This window comes from Heterodontus francisci, chromosome 7, assembly GCF_036365525.1.
Source record: "Heterodontus francisci isolate sHetFra1 chromosome 7, sHetFra1.hap1, whole genome shotgun sequence".
Taxonomy (NCBI): Eukaryota; Metazoa; Chordata; class Chondrichthyes; order Heterodontiformes; family Heterodontidae; genus Heterodontus; species Heterodontus francisci.
The window spans coordinates 120,312,160-120,333,694 of NC_090377.1; the positions used below are offsets into that span (position 1 = coordinate 120,312,160).

The following is a 21,535-nucleotide window of genomic DNA, read 5'->3' on the forward strand; positions in this document are numbered from 1 at the left end:
TAACTTTCAACACGTCACTGAGCTTGTGTCCCAGGTGAAAGTAATGCGTGCCAGAGTTCAGAAATCAAGACATTTCCTTAATGACCTTTGTCATTTTAAATGTGTTTACATAACACAAGCCTTTAAACTTGTGTTTTAAAATAACCTAATATAGCTGCTATCTGGCTGTGTCTCTTCCCCTCTTCCCCCTCCCTCTCTCCCCCCACTCTTTCACTTAACCTCCGTCTCTCTATCTTTCCCCCTCCCTTTGCCGCCCCCTCCCTTTGCCGCCCCCTCCCTTTGCCGCCCCCTCCCTTTGCCGCCCCCTCCCTTTGCCGCCCCCTCCCTTTGCCGCCCCCTCCCTTTGCCGCCCCCTCCCTTTGCCGCCCCCTCCCTTTGCCGCCCCCTCCCTTTGCCGCCCCCTCCCTTTGCCGCCCCCTCCCTTTGCCGCCCCCTCCCTTTGCCGCCCCCTCCCTTTGCCGCCCCCTCCCTTTGCCGCCCCCTCCCTTTGCCGCCCCCTCCCTTTGCCGCCCCCTCCCTTTGCCGCCCCCTCCCTTTGCCGCCCCCTCCCTTTGCCGCCCCCTCCCTTTGCCGCCCCCTCCCTTTGCCGCCCCCTCCCTTTGCCGCCCCCTCCCTTTGCCGCCCCCTCCCTTTGCCGCCCCCTCCCTTTGCCGCCCCCTCCCTTTGCCGCCCCCTCCCTTTGCCGCCCCCTCCCTTTGCCGCCCCCTCCCTTTGCCGCCCCCTCCCTCGCCGCCCCCCCCCCCCTCGCCGCCGCCCCCCCCCCCCCCTCGCCGCCGCCCCCCCCCCCTCGCCCCCCTCTCTTTACCCCCCCCCCCCTCGCCTCCCTCTCTTTACCCCCCCCCCTCGCCTCCCTCTCTTTACCCCCCCCCCCCCTCGCCTCCCTCTCTTTACCCCCCCCCCCCCCCCCCCTCGCCTCCCTCTCTTCCCTGTGCTGCTTTAAAGGGCTGCTTGGCTCGCTCTCTCTCTGCTGCAGCATTGCTCCACCTTGCACCTCTGGATATGTGTTGGCCTGCTTCCCGCTTTCCCCTCTACCTCTCTGTTCCCCCCCCCCGCCGCAACAGCCATTCCCATTGACTCACTCACACCTGAACTGGCCGAAAACAGCAGGGTCAGCTATTCCCAGCATGCCTGCATCGGGAGCTGCCAATCAGCACTCACCCTGCCACGGCAGCCTGCTGTCAGGCGCACAGTATTGACGGGCCGGATTCTGTCCTGTGGGCTGTATTTTGGACAACCCTGCTTTAAATTATCCTGCTAAACGGTATTATCACAAGTTAATTGTTTTTGCATTAAGTTTAGAAAAGTTTGTGTCAGCCCTGGTTCAGTGGTAGAACTCTCACCTTTGAGTCAGAATGTTGTGAGTTCAAGTCCCACTCCAGAGACTTGAACACATAATTCAGATTGACACTCCGGTGTAGTATTGAGGGTGTGCTGAACTGTTGGAGGTACCATCTTTCAGGTAATGTGTTAAACTGCGACCCTGTCTGCCCCCTCAGGCAGATGAAAACGATCCTGTAGCACTATTTCAAAGTAGAGCAGCTGAGTTGTTCCTGATGTCCTGGCCAATATTTATCCCTCAACTAACATTGCTAAAACAGGTTATTGGGTTATTATCTCATTGCTGTTTTTGGAAGCTTTCTGTGCACAAATTGGCTGCTGGGTTTCCTACGTTACATCAGTGACTAAACTTTAAAATTACCTCATTGGCTGTAAGGTACCTTAGCACACCCTGAGGTTGTGAAAGAGCGATATAAATGCAAGTTTGTTCTTAAGGTCTAAAATGACAACATTTAAAGCTTGAAATGAGAAATGTATAATTACATATTTACATTCTTTTCATTTTTTGAAAAGGTATTAAATCCCTTCTCTTGACTTGTAGTATCTTAACTGGATTGGTGATTTATCGCTCCGGTTTCCTCCCACAGCCAAAGACTTGCAGGTCGATAGGTAAATTGGCCATTGTAAATTGCCCCCAGTGTAGGTAGGTGGTAGGAGAATGGTGGGGATATGGTAGGGAATATGGGATTAATGTAGGATTAGCATAAATGGCTGGTTGTTGGTCGGCACAGACTCGGTGGGCCGAAGGGCCTGTTTCAGTGCTGTATCTGTAAATAAAATAAATAAATATCAGACTGCTGACTTTTTCTTCCTGTCCTGCCCCAATGATGGTTCTTGCCCCCCACCTTCACTTGCCCTATCTGGCAGAATGGTGTCATTAGATCAAAGCAGTATTTGTCTTCACATCTAACCTCTCAACCACCATCCAGTGAGCTGGCAATCCGAAACCATGTTGCCAAATTGGTACATCAAGTTACTATTCCAAAATTTCAGCTGAATTTCTGGTTTTATTTTAACCTATAGCTGTTGGGCAGTTCAAAAACTTGATTTGTCCCCAGTTGTTGCAGAAACATTTATGTACTGGTATATATCTCCACTTTCTATTGATATATTTATTTTTATTCCTTTAGATTGGATGAAGTCCCACCAGGGTTATCCTTGTTGCCTGATAACATTCTGCAGGTCCTGAGACAGCAACAGTTACAGTGTATGCAGAAACTGTCGCATGGGCTAGAGGATGAACAACAAGCACTGGCACTCATTCTGGTCAAATTCCTCATCATCATCTGCAGGTACAGTTACTGTAATATGTAAGGGGATGGTATATAGACAAGGAGCAGACTACAGAAAGATAAGTAAGACTACTAGTGCTCTGTAGGAAGGCCACAGACCTGAAACATTAACTCTGTTTCTCTTCCCACGAATGCTGTCAGAGCTCTGTGTATTTTCAGTATTTTCTGTTTATATTTCAGATTTCCAGCATCCGGAATATTTTTATAAGAATACCATGTGCCTATTGAATGAGACTGTTGCCCTTAAAGTAGAATATCCCAATCGACAGGGAGCCCTCTGTTTCACTGTGCTGCGTATATAAATGATGCTGAATGAAAAGTTACTTCAGTTGTTTTTTCCTCTTATAATGTTGGCTTCTTACTGGGTAACAGTGGCACTGGTGTCCTTTATGCTGTGCTGCGTTTTCAAATAGGAGTTATCCACACAAGAACCTTGGCTTAGCCTTGGCAGTATTTTTGACTATGGGGGGACAGCAGCTGAGCTTGACCCTTTCCTCAACCAGTACCTATACGTGAGAGAGAAAGACTAGCTGCATAGCAGTCAGGAACCTGGGTGTTTTAAATTTTTTTTCTTTATTTCGCCTATTACGACAGAGGTTGGAGGAGTGCACATCTTTTTCTTGTTCCACTTCTCCATTGGTCACAACATATATTTAAATGTTTTACTCAGTTACCGATATGGCCAATTATCTACTTTATTCTAGTTTCAGAATAAAAATCAGCCAATCAATTTCTTTAATAAACAACAAAATTATTAATCTATTATAAAGCAGGACTCATTCAACAAAGATGCAAAGCTTATTAACACACAGGTTGAAATAAGAAAGTATAAATGTATTCCCTTCTAAATAACCCAACGCACACACAATGGTTAAAGGAAAAATAAAGAAGCTTTCTCTGCAGAGATCAACTTTACAAAGAAACAAAAAAAACTTTGGCCAGATACTTGTTAATTCTTGATGAAAAAGGATAAGATATGGAATTTTCCAGATGGTTCTTTGGTCTGGCGTCTAGGTACATGTAGATGGTGTCACTAGACACATGCGGTGCTCACTGGGAGCTTTTCAGAAGCAGTTCCTTCAGGAGATGTCGAGAGAAAGGAAGTGGGAGATGTAATAGAGGCCAGAAGTGCGGAGTTCTAGGAGGGTTGTAGGGCCAGAGGAGGTTAGAATTAGGAAGGGGAAAGACCTTGGAGGGGTTTGAACATAAAGATGAGAATTTCAAGTTCTAGGCGTTACTGGATGTTTTCCAATCTGCATTGCTCCAGCTATGCACTGTATAAACCCATTGAGCCATTGGATAACCAAATATTTTAGCTGCTAGGCTTAGTTCCTATTGTGCATGGGCAGTTTTTGATTGATTTTTTTTTTGTTTGAGTTTTCTTCAAACAATGTTAATTATAAATTGGAGCATTCCTTTTATTTCCCAGGAATCTGGCTAATGTTGAGGAGATTGGAACCTGCTCCTATATTAATCATGTTATTACAATGGCTACAGTCTACATTCAGCAGGTAAGTGATGATAAAAGGCTTAACTTTCAGCCCTTTCCATAATTAATTCTTAGCTGTAAACAGCTCCATCACACTGCAACAAGGCAGCTCTTTGTATATAAAGACAAATGTGTAATTTATTAGCAAGGTAACATTTCAGATTTATTTGCTACAGACTTGAACTTTTTTGTTAATGTTACACTTCTGATAGAATTTTCAAAAAACAAAAAATTGGAAGCTGTGCAAAAATACGCAAAGTTAAATTTTTCTGTGGGATTCTCAAAGCTTGGGAAGCAAATGTGGCAGAGAGAGAATTGTTTAACCTGATGAGTGAAATTACCACAAGATTATTGAAGGCAGACCATGCTTAAAATAAACTTTTTAAAAAACTGTCTAGATTTATAAAGCCCTATTCCATGGGCACAGAATGTTAAAACATCTTGTTCAATTAAATAAGCACATCCTGGACTTGAAATGACAGATGCCTAAGAGTTAAGTGGCTTCAGGTCAGGAACAATAATTTCGTAGCCCTGTTTGCAGCACTAAGTTTAGCACTGGCTGAAACTGGGCCTTAAATGATTCAAAATGCTGACTTTATTCTGAAACAAATTATTTATTTAGCTATCTCTTGTCTGGGTCCCTTGCATTAGTTGTGGAATCTTGAAAGCAGTGTTAGTGCGGGGAAAAAATCTAGTTGAGACCTGCTTTATGCCGAGTAGTGGACTGTTAACCATGGTAGAGGTCTTGAGTTTATACTTTGATACCTCACCCCCTACCATGCACCATAATTGAGAATGATGTCCATTATTGAGTGAGTTCATGATCTCAGCTGCACTTACTGTGAAGATACTAAGTGGAAATATATAAGCCTCCCTGCAATTGAGAAAAAATTGGAATCACTGCTCACTCAGGCCACTTTTGTACTCTTTCTGGCAGATATTCTCAGAGTGACCCTGGCAATATTTGCAAGAACACCTAACCTGTTGGCTACAAAAGATAAATCTGGCAGAGGATAGTAATGAGAAGAAGCATAGTTTTGGAGGCTGGGTGGGGAAATTAGCTCAACATCTACTCAAAAGCTTGTAAGTAGTGAGGAAGGTAACGGTGGCCTAAGTTATTTCAATGTCTTGTTTAATTTTGCCATTACGCTATCTACGTTATCTAACATTAGTTGTCAAGGGAACTACATTGTGATTGTCATGTCAGAGTTTGACCTGATCATGCTTATAAGAAGCCTTTTACAGCCAATGGAATCACCCCATCCCACAAAAAGGTAGCTCTTGCAGAATGGCAGGTGGGAGTAAGAAACAGTAGAAGATAGATAAATACATTTTTAAAAAATGAAACTAATAGGGCCAAACAGATGAACACGGTTTGAAAATTACATGTTAAACTGTTCTTTGTTCAATTTAGTGGTTTCAGGTTTGAATTGTAGTAGGGAAGCTGCTGAAGTTTCTTACTGTTATATGAATGTCCGTTGCAGTACCCTTGGGAGCTGTAAACAAACACAAAACGCCAGTCCAGTGAAACTGAAGGTTCTTTGAAACCTTGGTAACGTGCTGAATTTAACATTTCCTTAATTTTCTTTTAATACAAGTTAAAAAGCAAGACCAAAGAAAAAGAAATGGCAGACCTAACTCCAGCCGAAGATTTCGCAAGACATGCGCTTACCTTTTGTGAGAGCCTATACGACCCGTATCGAAACTGGAGACAGAGAGCAGCTGGGTGAGTGGATCAAGATATCAAAATAAACAGATAAAACTAAGTAGATTTTTTAAGCTCTATTTTATAGAAAATTGATTTTTAGATTAACTTGTAAAAAGACCTTGTTTTGACATTGTCCATCGATACAGATATTACTATCAACACCAACAGCAACTTGCATTTGTAGAGCACTTTTAACATAGTAAAACATCCTTTATTAGCTGAGGCATAGGGTATAAGAGCAGAGAGGTTATAATGGAGCTGTATAAAACGCTAGGTAGGCCATGGCTGGAGTACTGTGTACAGTTCTGGTCGCCACACTACAGGAAGGATGTGATTGCACTGGAGAGGGTGCAGAGGAGATTCACCAGGATGTTGCCTGGGCTGTTGCATTTCAGCTATGAAGAGAGACTGGATAGGCTAGGGTTGTTTTCCTTAGAGCCGAGAAGGCTGAGGGGGACCTGATTGCGGTATATAAAATTATGAGGGGGGTAGATAGGAAGAAACTTCCTCTCTTAGTGGAGGTGTCAATAACCAGGGGGCATAGATTTAAGGTAAGGGGCAGGAGGTTTAGAGGAGATTTGAGGAAAATGTTTTTCACCCAGAGGGTGGTTGGAATCTGGAACACACTACCTGAAGGGGTGGTAGAGGCAGGAACCCTCACAACATTTAATAAGTATTTAGATGAGCACCTGAAACGCCATAGCATACAAGGCTATGGGCCAAGTGCTGGAAAATGGGATTAGAATAGATAGGTGCTTGATGGCTGGCATGGACACGATGGGCTGAAGGGCCTGTTTCTGTGCTGTATTAACTCTATGACTCTATCCCAAGGCATTTCACAGGAACAAGATAATGCTACCGAGCCACGTAAGGAGGAGATGTTAGGACAGATGACCAAGGTTTTAAGGAGCATCTTAAAGGAGGAAAATGTAAAGAGATAATTTTGATCTTATCATGCACATTTTGAGATTATGATGACACAAAACTGCATGCCAAGTTATTAGCCCAGAATTTGCTGTAGCAGGGCATCTAATGCCATCTGCTGTTAGGCTTGTCCCTGCACCTTTCATTTCAAAGAAAAGTTTGTCCACAAAGTTGCTGAAAGTGTGAGCTGATAACGGTGCAACGAGGTAAACAAGGGAGTGGGACTGACTGCGTAGCTCTGGAGAGCAGGCATGAACTCGATGGACCGAATGACCACCTCCTATGCCTTGACTCTATGACTCTGGGTATCTGGGACCTGAGTGAACAGGGCAAGCAACAGCCTATCTTTTTAACCAATTAGATGAAAGGATTTAAAATGAACACAGGAAGGACTGAGAGGAAGGGTAAATTCAATGTTAAATCAAGCACACAAAGAGAAATCGAAGGCAATAAAAATTGTATCGAGAAAAAATAAAAGGAAAAGTGAAAAAATATTATATTTAAATTGGCATTTTTAAAATCTCCCTGAAAAAATCACAACCTGAGGGAGTGAGACTGTACAATTATAATAGTTAATTTTCAGTGCCTGAGAGGTTGATTGGCACTGTCATGCTCATGAAAGGAACAGTGATGAAATAAAGTGAACAGGAGCAATTATGAGGTGTAAAAATGAACTGGTGAATTAAACTCTTTAAAAAAATGGATGCATTTGCGGCAGACAAAATGGAGTAAGAGGTCAGGTGACCCCTCCTGTACTGCAACTATACATCAAGGACTGTTGGAGACTAAACTCAGCATCACGTCTGGGGAAGACACATTAAAATGTTAAACAGGCCATTTAAATGGCTCCTATCTTCAAGAATTGGGCTGACAAAAGACCTTCGCAGACAGACCGACTCTAGATGCAAAGCCAAGATAATAGGTGGAAATAACACCACTTTATCAAGATAAGCCACATTCCAATTCTGTTGTGTAACCATGGCCCCATGTTCAAAAACATTGTGTGCGCACACCAAGGGAGAGCATATGGTCACCTCACCGAAACCCAGCCTGATGAGGGTTTTTCTTTAAAAAAAAAAATTGATTTCTCAGACAGAGAGAAAGTCAGCCAATGAGGAAGCTGAGACATCCATTCCAGCCAAGAAGACGTCCCTGCCTGTACTACTTTAAAATCACTGAGGCAGAGATTCCAAAGGTGGCCTTGAAAACTCTCCATCTGAGGAATTTCGACAAGATTGTCCACTGACTTTGACTGAGTTTTAAACAAAGGAATCTGCAATACTTCAGTGAACCAAGATAAGGGACATCAGGTCTGCAACATTGTTAAAAATTCCTCCTGGAAAATGAAAAAGTTTCAAAGTGAACTCTTTTTACGACATTCGGACCTAAATGCATGTTATCCTCTTATCTCTATCTTTTCTTGTGAATGTGCCTGTGTGAGTGGGTCAGATTGCAAACAGTTTTGGGTATTGTTTAATAAATAGTTATCTTTTTAAACCTACAAGAAAGCCTGTCAATTGTCTGTTTATTTGACCCTTAAAACACTTGGGGACTAAAACACTTTTTTAAAAAAAACTATCTTTGGTCAGTTGAGAGGTGAAAAGTGAAAGTCACCTACGCCATTTTCCACCTGCCCGTAACAGCACTAATTAAGTTATCATGTCATTAAAAGCGTACTTACGCTATGAATTACTAGCCCTAAATATCTGCGCGGGATTTAATTTGTATCTACTACGCAAATATAACAAATTCATTGCATCAATACATGTCAATGGCGAGGCAGACAACAAATTGCTGTTTTGTCGAAGCTAATAGTGGAGTGGCACAACTTGGGAAACAACTTTTGGATATTTGCATTTAACTCGCATCTGCCTTGCCTGCGTTTGCTGTACCATTTGTGCACAGTTAACAGTGAGCATCATTAGCCTTGCCATTACTTTGACAGCAAATTCTGGCTCATAATGTGTTAAATTCATTACAGTAAAGAGGCCTGCAGAATCCTCCCTCAACATAAAAATCTCTTGGTTTGGTCAAGTTACTTTGTGGCTTTTTAGCTTCATCAGGCCAAGTAGCAGTTTATAATGTTTTTACATAATATGTCCTCCCTACTTAAGAGCAGAGCTCAGTTGTGTTGTGCAGATATCCACTGACATTTCCTATTGCGGACAGCCTTATAAATGCTGTTACTTTGGTCTGGTACTGATTTCAGATCACACTGATTGTGAATGTTTTTAGCAACAACGATTACAACTTGCATTTGTATAGAGCCTTTAACGTAGCAAAGTGTCCCAAGGAACTTCACAGGAAGTGTTATCAGACAAAACTTAACAATGAACCACATAAGGAGATATAAGGACAGGTAACTTAAAAGATTGACTCAAGAGGTAAGTTTTAAGGAATGTCTTATAGGAAGAAAGAGAGATGCAGAGGTTTGGAAAGGGAATTCAAGAGCTTAAGTCCTAGATAGCGGAAGGCATGGCTGTCAGTGGTGAGGCGTGGGAAATCAAGGATGTTCACGACGTCAGGATTGGAAGACTGCAGAGTTCTCTGAGGGCTGTAGGACTGGGTAAGGTTGGAGACCAGGAGGGGCAAGGGCATGGGAGGGATTTGAACATGAGAATTTTAAATTTGAGGCATTGGTGAACCAAGAGCCAATGTAGGTCAGTGAGCAGAGGTGATGGGTGAATGGGACTTAATGCAAGTAAGAATATGGGAAGCAGAGCTATGGGTGAAATCTTAGAATTTTTATGACACAGAAGGAGGCCATCGACTCATTGTGTCTGTGCCGACCGAAGAGTTACCCAGCCTAATCCCACCTTCCTGCACTAGGTCCGTAGCCCTACACGTTACGGCCCTTCAGGTAGACATCCATGTAAGGCAATATCATAGGATGAAGTTGGACTAAATATGGAGTTCATGGTTAAATGACATAAAAAATCAATTCTGTTCAAGTGACTTAAAGATGACCACAGTCTTTTAATACTCCTTGGATATTGTAGTGATGTCAGAGAACTGGATGATTGCAAATGTTATGCCCCTGTTCAAAGAAGGAAAAATTGATAAACCTGGTAGGTACAGGCCAATCAGTCTAAAAGGAATGGTGGAGGCTACTTGTGACCATTGTCGAGGACAAAATTAATTCTCACCCAAACAAGCATGGGTTAATAAAAGTCCGAGTAACCTGATTGAGTTCTGAGAGGGTTGATGAAGATAGTGCAGTAGATGTTTCAAAAAGCATTTGGTATTTCGAAAGTATTAAATAGAGGGTGGTAACCTGGGTATGAAATTTGCTAAGGGATAAGAGGCAAAGAGTACTGATGAACAGATGTTTTTCTAACTGAAGAGAATATGCAGTGGGGTATTCCAAGTGTTGGTATTAGGAATTGTTTTTCTTGTTTTGTGTATATAAATAGCCTGGACTTGGGTATAGGGAGTATATTTCGGAGTTTGCAAACTTGGCAATGTAGTAACTAGTGAGCAGGAGAGTAGCAGATGTCAGGAGGACATAGACAGACTGGTGAAATGGGCTGATACAATTCAATGTGGATAAGTATGAAATGATGCTTTTTGGGAGAAACAATATGGAGAGGCAGTATAATCTACTTTTGAGAGGGGTGCAAAACAGAGCGACCTGGAGGTGCATATTCACAAATCTTTGAAGGTGGCAGGGCAAGGCAATTGAGAAAGCATATGGGATACTTGGGTTTGCAAAAATGGGAATAAATACAAAAACAAGGAAGTCCGGCTAAGCCTTTACTAAACTCTAGTTAGACCTCATCTAGAGTATTGTGTCCAATTCTGAGCACCACACTTCTAAGATGGATGTCTTTTGAGAGGGTACAAAGGTATATTGGGGCTGAGTACATCCATACACATGAACATACGAATTAGGAGCAGGAGTAGGTCACTCAGCCCCTCGAGCCTGCACCACCATTCAACAAGATCATGGTCTATCTGATTGTAACCTCAACTCCGCATTCCTGCCTATCCTCAATCTCCTTTCACCCCCTGCTTATCAAGAATCTATCTACCTATGCCTTAAAAATATATAAAGACTTTGCTTCCACTGCCTTTTGAGGAAGAGAGTTCCAAAGACTCACGGCCCTCTGAGAGAAAAAATCTCTCCTCATCTCTGTCTTAAATGGGCAACCCCTTATTTTTAAACAGTGATTCCTAGTTCTAGATTCTCCCGCAAGAGGAAACATCCACAAGAACACAAGAAATAGGCAGAAATAGACCATATGGCCCATCGAGCCTGCTCCGCCATTCAGGGCGATCATGGCTGATCTTGGGCTTCAACTCCACTTTCCTGCCTGCTCCTCATATCGCTTGATTTCCTGCAAGACAAATCTGTCGCAACCTTAAATATATTCAATGATGGAGCAGCCACAACCCTCAGGCATAGAGAATTCCAAAGATTCACACCCATTTGAGTGTTGTAATTTCTCCTCATCTCAGTCCTGAATGATTGGCCCCTTATCCTGAGATTGTGTCCCTGTGTTCTAGATTCCCTGACAAGTGGAAATAATCTCTCAGCTTCTACCATATCAAGCCCTTTCAGAATCTTGTATTTCTCAATTAGATTGCCCCTCATTCTTCTAATCTCCACAGAATGTAGGCCCAATTTACTCCGCCTCAGGGGAGCCAGTGGCGTTCAGGTAATATCACTGGACTAGTATTCCAGAAATCCAGGCTAATGCTCTGGGGGCATGGGTTCGAACCCCACCACGGCAGATGGAATTGAAGAAAAAAAGCTAGTTTACTGGTGACCATGAAACCATTGTCAATTCGTGTAAAAACCATCTGGTTCACTAATGCCCTTTAGGGAAGGAAATCTGTCCTTACCTGACCTGATCTACATGTGATTCCAGACCCACAGCAATGTAGATGACTCTTAAATGCCTTCTGAACTGACCTAACAAGGCCACTCAGTTCAAGGGCAATTAGGGGTGGGCAATAAATGCTGGCCAAGCCAGCGACACCCACATCCCACGAAAGAATGAAAAAAAAGCCTCCCATCATAGGACAACCCTCTCATCCCAGCGACCAATTTAGTAATCTTCCCTGCATTGTGTCTCCAGTGCAAGTATATCCTTTCTTAAATGTGGAGACCAAAACTGCACACAGTATTCCACACAGTCTCACCAAAGCCCTGTACAATTTTATTTAGACTTCTTTATTCCTGTACTCCAATCCCCTTGCAATAAAGGCCAACATGCCATTTGCCTTCCTAATAGCCTGCTGCACCTGCATGTTAACTTTGTGTGTTCCTTGTACGAGTGCCCCCAAGTCTCTCTGAACATCAACACTTAACAGTTTCACAACTTTTTAAAAATATTCTGCTTTTCTGTTTTTACGACCAGAGTTAACAACTTCACTTCCCTACACTACGCTCCATTTGCCATCTTGTTTCCCACTCACTTTACCTGTCTAAATCTCTTTGCAGCCTCTCTGTCCTCCCTGCAGCTTACCTTTCCACCGAGCATTGTATCAGCAGCAAACTTAGATATGTTACTCTCTGTCTCTTCATCCTAGTCATTAATATAGAGTTTAAATAGCTGAGGCTCCAGCACTGATCTTTGGGGCACCCCACTATTCACTGCCTGCCAACTTGAAAATGCCCCATTTATGCCCAGTCTGTGCTTCCTGTCTGTTAACCAATCCTCTGTCCACGCTAATATACTACCTCCAACACCATGAGCCCTTATGTTGCCTAATAATTTTTTATGTAGCATCTTATCGAATGCCTTTTGAAAATCCAGGTATACTGCATCTACTTGTTCCCCTTTATCTACCCTACTAGTTACATCCTCAAAAAACTCTAATAAATTTGTCAAACAGGATCTCCCTTTAGTCAAACCATGCTGGCTTATTCGAATCATACTATGCTTTTCCAAGTGCAATGTTATGACTTCTTTAATAATAATTTCCAGCATCTTCCCAACGACTGGTGTTCAGCTAACTGGCCTGCAGTTCCCTGTTTTCACTCTGCCTCCTTTCTTGAAAAGTGGTGTAACATTTGCCAACCTCCAATCTGACGGGACCATTCCTGAATCTAAGGAATTCTGGAAAATCATAGCCAGTGCATCCACTATTTATTTATTTTTTCTTTAGAGATACAGCACTGAAACAGGCCCTTCGGCTCACCGAGTCTGTGCCGACCAACAACCACCCATTTATACTAACCCTACAGTAATTCCATATTCCCTACCACCTACCTACACTAGGGGCAATTTACAATGGCCAATTTACCTATCACCTGCAAGTCTTTGGCTGTGGGAGGAAACCGGAGCACCCGGAGAAAACCCATGCGGTCACAGGGAGAACTTGCAAACTCCGCACAGGCAGTACCCAGAATCGAACCTGGGTCCCTGGAGCTGTGAGGCTGCGGTGCTAACCACTGCGCCACTGTGCAGCCCCTATCTCTGTGGCTATCTCTTTAAGAACCCGAGGATGTCGGCCATCTGGTCCCGGGGAATTATCAAATTTTAGTCCCTCAAGTTTCTCCAATACTTTTTCTCGGATACCAATATCCTTAATTTCCTCACTCTTTTTAGCCCCTTGGTTACTATTTCTGGTATGGAACTTGTGTCTTCTACTGTGAAGACAGACACAAAACATTTGTTCAGTGCCTCTGCTGTTTCCTCATTCCCCATTATGATTTATCCTGTCTCTGCCTCTAAGGGACCAATGTCTACTTTAGCTACTCTCTTCCTTTTTATGTACTTATAAAATCTCTTACAAACAGTTTTTAATATTGCTGGCTAGTTAACTCCCATTCTATTTTTTCCCCTTTTATCAACTTTTTGGTGGCCTTTGCTGGTTTCTAAAACACTTCCAATCCTCAGACTTGCTACTATTTTTTGCAAAATTGTAAGCCTCTTCTTTTAGTCTAATACTCTCCTTAACTTCCTGAGTGAGCCCTGGATGGTTCTTTCTTGACGGGTTTTTGTTTTTGAACGGAATGTACTCGACCCCTCAGCATTTTATATGTTTCAATCAAGTCGCCTCTTACTCTTCTAAACTCCACGGATACAAACCTAGCCTGTTCAACCTTTCCTCATATGACAGCCTGCCCATTCCAGGTATTAGTCTAGTAAACCTTCTCTGAACTTCTTTCAACATATTTACATCCTTCCTTAAATAAAGAGACTAATACTGTGCATAGTACTCCAGATGTGGTCTCACCAAGTCCTGTATAACTGCAGCATAACCTCCCTACTTTTGTATTCAATTTCCCTTGCAAAAAATGATAACATTCCATTAGCTTTCCTAATTACTTGCTGAACCTGCATACTAACCTTTTGCGATTCATGCACTAGGATACCCAGATCCCTATGCATCTCAGAGCTCTGCCATCTCTCACCATTTAGATAACATGCTTTTTTTTCACTCTTCCTGTCAAAATGAACAATTTCACATTCTTCCATGTTAAACTCCATTTGCCAGATCTTTGCCCACTCACTTAACCTATCTATATCCCTTTGTAACCTCCTTATGTCCTCTTCACAAGTTACTTTCCTACCTGTGTTACGACCGAGGCAGAAGGAGTGCACTTTGTTCTAGTTCCACTTCTCCACGGGCCACACCATATATTTAAATTTTTTCCCACATATCAATATGGTCAAGCATAGACTCTATTTTTATCCCAGAATAAAACACCAACCAGGTTTCTTTAATAAACAGCAAAATTATCAATTTATTATAAAACAAGTCTTAACCAGTAACGAAGCAAAGCATAAACGCACAGATTGAAATATTAAAGTTCCCTTTTTACCTTAGCCCCTCAAACACACACACACATACTCACCCCCACTCCCACCCACCGGTCAACCGGAAAAGTAAAAGGGATTTTTCTTTAGAGCTGCATGCTTGCTCATTCTTTGAGGAAAAAAAAAGAGACGATAAGGAAAGATGTCCTTTGTTTTGGTTTGGCGTCCCCAATGCATATGGAAGACTGTCACTGGGATCTTCCTAGAACAGTTCTTTCTAGGTGATGTTGAAGATCAGTTTGGGTAGGCTTTCCAAGAAATACAGCTACAGAGGCTTCAGGTAGGCCTTACTGCAGAAATGCGGCAACAGGGGTTTCAGTTCCCACACATTCGATACGCAGGGTTTCTGCAAATATAGGTGGAAAGAGGAGGCTGACTCACTGGATATGCAGGGTTATTTCCTAAGAGAGAGAAAGAGATGAGCTGCGTTTTATTGGCAGGCAAAAACCAATTGCCTTTTTTAACAATTCAAAGTGGCGCAGTGGTTAGCACTGCAGCCTCACAGCTCCAGCGACCCGGGTTCAATTCTGGGTACTGCCTGTGTGGAGTTTGCAAGTTCTCCCTGTGTCTGCGTGGGTTTTCGCCGGGTGCTCCGGTTTCCTCCCACAGCCAAAGACTTGCAGGTTGATAGGTAAATTGGCCATTATAAATTGTCACTAGTATAGGTAGGTGGTAGGGAAATATAGGGACAGGTGGGGATGTTTGGCAGGAATATGGGATTAGTGTAGGATTAGTATAAATGGGTGGTTGATGTTCGGCACAGACTCGGTGGGCCGAAGGGCCTGTTTCAGTGCTGTATCTCCAATCAATCTAGTATAAATGGGTGGTTGATGGTCGGCACAGACTCGGTGAGCCGAAGGGCCTATTTCAGTGCTGTATCTCTAAATAAATAAATAAAATAGATTCCAGAAGTCAAGCCTCCTGACCTCTATAAATCTTAACCTGTCACTTCTCTGTAAACATCTTCTCCAAGTCAAAACAACAAGCTTCGTGCTGGTATTTTATCTGAAAACAGGTGTCTTCCAGTAAGGGTTTGTTTACAAGCCATGTCCAGTAAGCCTTCTGGTGACCTCTTTTAAAAAAAAAAAAACCCACAAAGTTCAGCATCTCTTCAAGCTTCTAGAAGAATCAATGTCCATAATTCAACTATAAGTCCTTAAAAACATATTTTTCAAAAGATAGAAGCACTCTTGTAACACCTATCTTTGTGTCATCGCAAATTTAGCAACCATACCTTCAGTCCCTTCATCCAAGTCATTTATATAAATTGTAAAAAGTTGTGGCCCCAACACTGATCCCTGTGGTGCACCACTTGTTACACTACCTGAAAGTGTGGTAGAATCAGATTCCATAGAAACTTTCAAAAGGCAATTAGACACGTGCTTGAAGAGGAATAATTTGCAAGACTCCACACTGCCTGTGTGGAGTTTGCAAGTTCTCCCTGTGTTTGCGTGGGTTTCCTCCGGGTGCTCCGGTTTCCTCCCACATGCCAAAGACTTGTAGGTTGATAGGTAAATTGGCCATTAGCAATTGCCCCTAGTGTAGGTAGGTGGTAGGGAAATATAGGGACAGGTGGGGATGTGGTAGGAATATGGGATTAGTGTAGCATTAGTATAAATGGGTGGTTGATGGTCAGCACAGACTCAGTGGGCCAAAGGGCCTGTTTCAGTGCTGTATCTCTAAACTAAACTAAAAAAAAAATTATGGGGAATAAAGCTGGGGCTTGGGATTAAATTGAACAGCTCCTTCAAAGAGCCAACACAGCCATGGTGGACTGCATGGCCTCCTGTATTTAAATGTAATTGAACATAGGAATGAAAGTCTTTTCTGCAGCAGTGGTGAGAGAGGCAACTTCTGCATGTGTGAAAGATGCAGCTTACGATGTGCAGTGACTTATAACTGTCTTCTGCATAAGCACGTGAAACTTGCTAACATTCATGAGGAAAGAGACTGATTTCATTGACTTATTTCTTCTAGTGGGATGTGAAATACATCTGAACAAATACATCAACCACCTGACATTACCTCTCCTATGTGAATTGTTCATTTTGTTTTTTGCAAGTGGTAGATGCTGATTAATACAGGAAGTGAGGTTTCCAGTTGAATCTAATTGACTTTAACTGGAGAAGCAGGAATATGGTTTGAAAATGTTAATATTCTGCCCAATTAAAATATTTTTTCTCATCTTATGTATTCTAACTGTACCGCACAGTGTTCATTATTGCTTCTGTAAATTATTTTGTTAGAGGGAGGAGAAGCGATTAATTGTCACTCTTATTATAAACTCTTACGGGAAAATGCAAATTGTTTTATTATTTTTTTTAGAGATACAGCACTGAAGCAGGCCCACCGAGTCTGTGCCGACCGACAACCACCCATTTATACTAATCCTACATTAATCCCATATTCCCTACCACATTCAGCTATGTCACATTATAATTGTACGTTGCCTAACATTTGTAGTTGGATTGTTTACAGCACTTTTATTACCTGCATCAATAGTAGTCAAATTACAGTCTGTGGTGCTCGAACACATTTTTGGTCTTAATCCAAATACGCTCATTATTTGAAATGTTGTGTGATTTGCTGAATTAGAAGCAACAGGCATTTATTTTAAGTAACAGTTACCTATGTATTTATGAATGAAGTTAGATCTCACATCAGTACCTGTGATTGTAGTCCTATATGTGCTGGAAGTACTTGTTTCAGACAAAAACCTATAATCTTGTGTGAGTAAGTTAACATTTAGGCTTGGAATTAAATAAGGTAACTTGAAAGGCAAATACTTGTCCTTTTAAGGACCTCTGCAATTTGAGTTTTTCAAATTTCTATAAGGAGTGCAGTTGGATCCAGAGAGATTTAGTCAATTGCTAAAAGTGAATGGATCCAAAGATTCTGAAATAAAAAGAGAAAATGCTGGAAATACTCAGCAGGTCTGTGGATAAAGAAACATAGCAAAATAGGAATCTTTGGAATAATGAAAGGAGTCGGGAGGGGAGGGAAAGATGCATTTGTTGGTGGCGTCACACTGGAGGTGGCAGAAATGCCGGAGGATGATCCATTGAATATGGAAGTTGGTGGGGTACAAAATTAGGACAAGGGGAACCCTTTCTTGGTTCTGAGAGGGAAGGGAAGGCATGAGGGCAGAAATGCAGGAAATCAGATGGACAGGGCTAAAGGCTCTGTTAGCCACAGTGGGGCGGAAATCCTTGGTTGAGGAAAAATGAAGACGTATCAGAAGCGCTGGTATGGGAGGTTGCATCATCAGAACAGATGCGATGGAGACAGAAAAACTGGGATGGAGTCCTTGCAGAAAGCAGGGTGTGAGGAAGCTTAATTGGACCCTGGAAGACTGCGAGTGGACTTTAATCAGAGGACTGTTTATTGGGAAGTGTAAATCTGCAAGAATACTATTTTTTTCTGTTTTAAATATTGTTTTTATCTTGGTGTTTAAGAGTTTATTTTTTCTAATTAGCAGTTAATTTGTTGATCTAAAGCCACCTGGTTTGGTTCGCCTCATTGGGAGGTTAATAGATGGTTCAATTCAGCTACGGATTTCTTTAATTTGGAAAGTGTAAAGTGATATGTTAGGCAATCTGTGGAGGGACGGGACTAAATTGACAGTACGTTTCTGCCACCGCAATCAGAATCATATATTTTGATTGGGGGCTTTTTCTTGAGCGATCGGTCATAACACTAAAGAAAAATTCTAAGGGGAGGACCCATCATCCGTGGCTAACTAAAGAAGTTAAGGAAACCATCAAGCTTAAGGAAAAAGCATATAATTGTGCAAAGATGAGTGGCAGGTCAGATGATTGGTCAAATATAAAGAACAGCAGAGAATGACTAGAAGGTTAATCAGGAGAAAGAAATTAGAGTACGAGAGGAAGCTAGCTAGAAATGTAAAAGCGGATAGCAAGAGTTTCTACAGGTATTTAAAAAGGAAAAGAATAAGTAAAATGAGTGTTGGTCCTCAGAGAATGAGAATGGGGAGTTAATAGTAGACAATAAGGAAATGGCAGACGAAATGAACAAATATTTTGCTTCTGTCTTCATTATAGAGGATACAAAAAGCATTCCAGTAATAGTTGTAAATCAGGTGGAAAGAAGAGAGGAACTTGATGATAAAATCACCAAGTGATTGGGAAGTAGCAAATTTAACCCCTCTATTCAAGAAGTTTGGGGGGGTGGGGGGGTGGGGGGTGGAGGTGGTAGGTAGAAAATGGGTAACTATAGGCCAGTTAGCTTGACGTCGTGGGGAAGGTTTTAGAATCGATCATTAAGGAGGCTATAGCTGGGCATTTAGAAAAACTCATAAGGTAATCGGAAATAGTCAGCATGGTTTTGTGAAAGGGAAATCGTGTTTAACCAATTTATTGGAGTTCTTTGAAGGAGTAACATGCGCTGTGGATAAAGCGGAGCCCATTGATGTACTATATTTGGATTTCCAGAAGGCATTTAACAAGGTGCTACATAAAAGATTATTGCACAAAGTGCTGTAGGGGGTAACATATTAGCGTGGGTAGAAGATTGGCTAGCTGGCAGAAAACAGGGAGTATGCATAAATGGATCCTTTTCTGATTGGCAGGATGTGATGAGTGGAGTCCTGCAGGGGTCTGTTCTGAGGGCTCAACTTTTTACAATTTATATTAATGACTTAGACGAGGGGAGCGATGGCATGGTAGATGAATTTACAGATGACACAAAGATAGGTAGGAAAATATGTTGTGAAGAGGACATAAGGGGGTTGCAGACCAATACAGATGGGTTGAGTGAATGGGCAAAAATCTGGCAGATGGAGTATAATGTGGGAAATTGTGAAGTTGGTCACTTTGGCAGGAAGAATAAAAAAGCAGAGTATTACTTAAACGGAGAACGACTTTAGAATTCCAAAGTGTGGAGGGATCTAGGTGTTCTATTGCATGAATCACAAAAAGTTAGTATACAGGTACAGCAAGTAATAAAGAAGGCTAATGGAATGCTATCCTTTATTACGAAAGGAATTGAAAATAAAAGTAAGGATGTTATGCTTCAGTTATACAGGGCATTGGTGAGACCACATCTGGAATACTGTGTGCAGTTTTGGTCTCCTTATTTGAGGAAGGATGTAATTGCGTTGGAGGCGGTTCAGAGGAGGTTTACTAGATCGATACCGGGACTGAGTGGGTTGTCTTATGAGGAAAGGTTGGACAGACTGGGCTTGTTTTCACTGGAGTTTAGAAGAGTGAGGGGAGACTTGATTGAAGTTTATAAGATCCTCAACGGTCTTGAAAAGGTAGATGTGGAGAGGATGTTTCCTATTGTGGGCGAGTCCAGAACTAGGGGGTATTGTTTTAAAATTAGGGGTCGCTCTTTTAGGACAGAGATGAAGAGACATTTTTTCTCTAAGGGTTGTGCGGCTTTGGACCTCTCTGCCTCAGAAAGTGGTAGAAGTGGGGGACTTTGAATATTTTTAAGGCGGAGCTGGATAGATTCTTGTTAGGCAAGGGAATCAAAGATTATTGGGGGTAGATGGGAGTGTGGAATTTGAGATAGAAACAGATCAGCCATGATCTTATTAAATGGTGGAGCAGACTCGAGGGGCTGAATGGTCTACTTCTGCTCCTAATTCGTATGGTCAAATTTTATTCTTTTTCCACCCTCCCCCCCTTCATTTGTTTAAAACCTAGTGCATTTTAACTTTTCCCAGTTCTGATGAAAGGCCATGGACTCTGTTTCTCTCTTTATGGATGCTGACAGACCTGCTGAGTATCTTAACATTTTCCGATTTGCAGAGAGATCTAGTTTTGCTGCTAATGAGAGTGAATGGATCCAGAGAGATCTGATATGTTTGCTAAGGGGAGTGACTGGATTCAGGGAGATCTGGTTTTGCTGGGTGAGCCTGAATAACCTCAACTGAACATATTTATTCATGAAAGAAAACCACAATGTTTTTGGAAACAATAGTACTGACAAATAAAGTCTCAACCTTGAACATTGGTGAGGCAGCTTATCTGGGTAACATACAACTTTCACATTTTATTGAAGTGGTGCCTAATTAAACACACGCAAGGAATTTTTTTCTTGTCAAATGACAAAGAAATAGAAGTAATTTTTGGTCTGAAAGTATATTTATGACTGAACTCCAGCAAACATTTCCGTTGTACTTGACCAATTAAATTGTATCTGATGTGCATATGGGTGAGATTTTTTTATGCATGTCAACTGTGACCTGAAGTGAGAAAATCATTTCTCATTGTTCAGTAATTGAGATCAGCAGCTGAGTGTCTTTCAGTGAATGTCACAATCTGTTTATTTCTTGACATCAAAGCACTTTTTACTTGCTTTTCAGCTGTATCTCTTTAAAATAAATTGGGGGCCAGCTACTTCAGTTGGTTAGCAATGTGTTTGCATCTGACTTGAACCAGCTAAATAAATACTGGGCCAGGAGTAAAACTACCATGTGAAATGAGTGTGAGCAGTGCTCAGCAGCTGATAATTCAGTACCAAATTGGTTGTCTCCTTCGGGCAGTGATACGGTTACTGGAGTGAGACCTTGACATAGCATGCTGGAGTTCCTCTAAGTTATGTTCTACAGTGTTAGAATGAGGTTTCTGGTCCATAATTGCCCATGGTCTGACTTTCTAATACCAACTTGGACACATGGGGAGATCAGGTGATTTTCCTTTGAAACACCTCCATCCTTCATTTTGAGCACAAAAATGTATGCCTACTCCTCCCCAAAAATGGGTCTAGGGGTAGAGCATCAATTTTGCATGTAGTTTATGTCTTTATAAGGTAAAGCGTTATATAGTACATAATGATAGGGCAATGGATGTGGAACTAATTGATAGACGTTTCAAAGGGCCAACATGGGCATGATGGGCTGAAAGGCCGCCTTCTGTGCTGTGCTAATTTGATTTTGTAATTGTTTGTCCAAAATAATCTGGCATCATATGAGAGCACTTGGAAGAAGTGGATACTATTGATTACAAAAAATAATTTATATAAAATATCACTATCTTGAAAGTTC

At 42.0% G+C, this 21,535-nt stretch overlaps 1 protein-coding gene across 6 annotated transcripts in view; it reads left to right on the forward strand.

Moving 5' to 3' along the window:
* Positions 1-21,535, forward strand: part of nbeal1 (neurobeachin-like 1) — a 282,280-nt gene that overhangs the window by 89,854 nt on the left and 170,891 nt on the right. For all 6 annotated transcript variants that reach the window (XM_068036045.1, XM_068036049.1, XM_068036043.1 and 3 more), the window contains exons 3-5: positions 2,469-2,630; positions 4,060-4,141; positions 5,718-5,845. In XM_068036045.1, the coding sequence (XP_067892146.1) occupies positions 2,469-2,630; positions 4,060-4,141; positions 5,718-5,845 (372 nt within the window). The remainder of the gene's footprint in view (positions 1-2,468; positions 2,631-4,059; positions 4,142-5,717; positions 5,846-21,535) is intronic.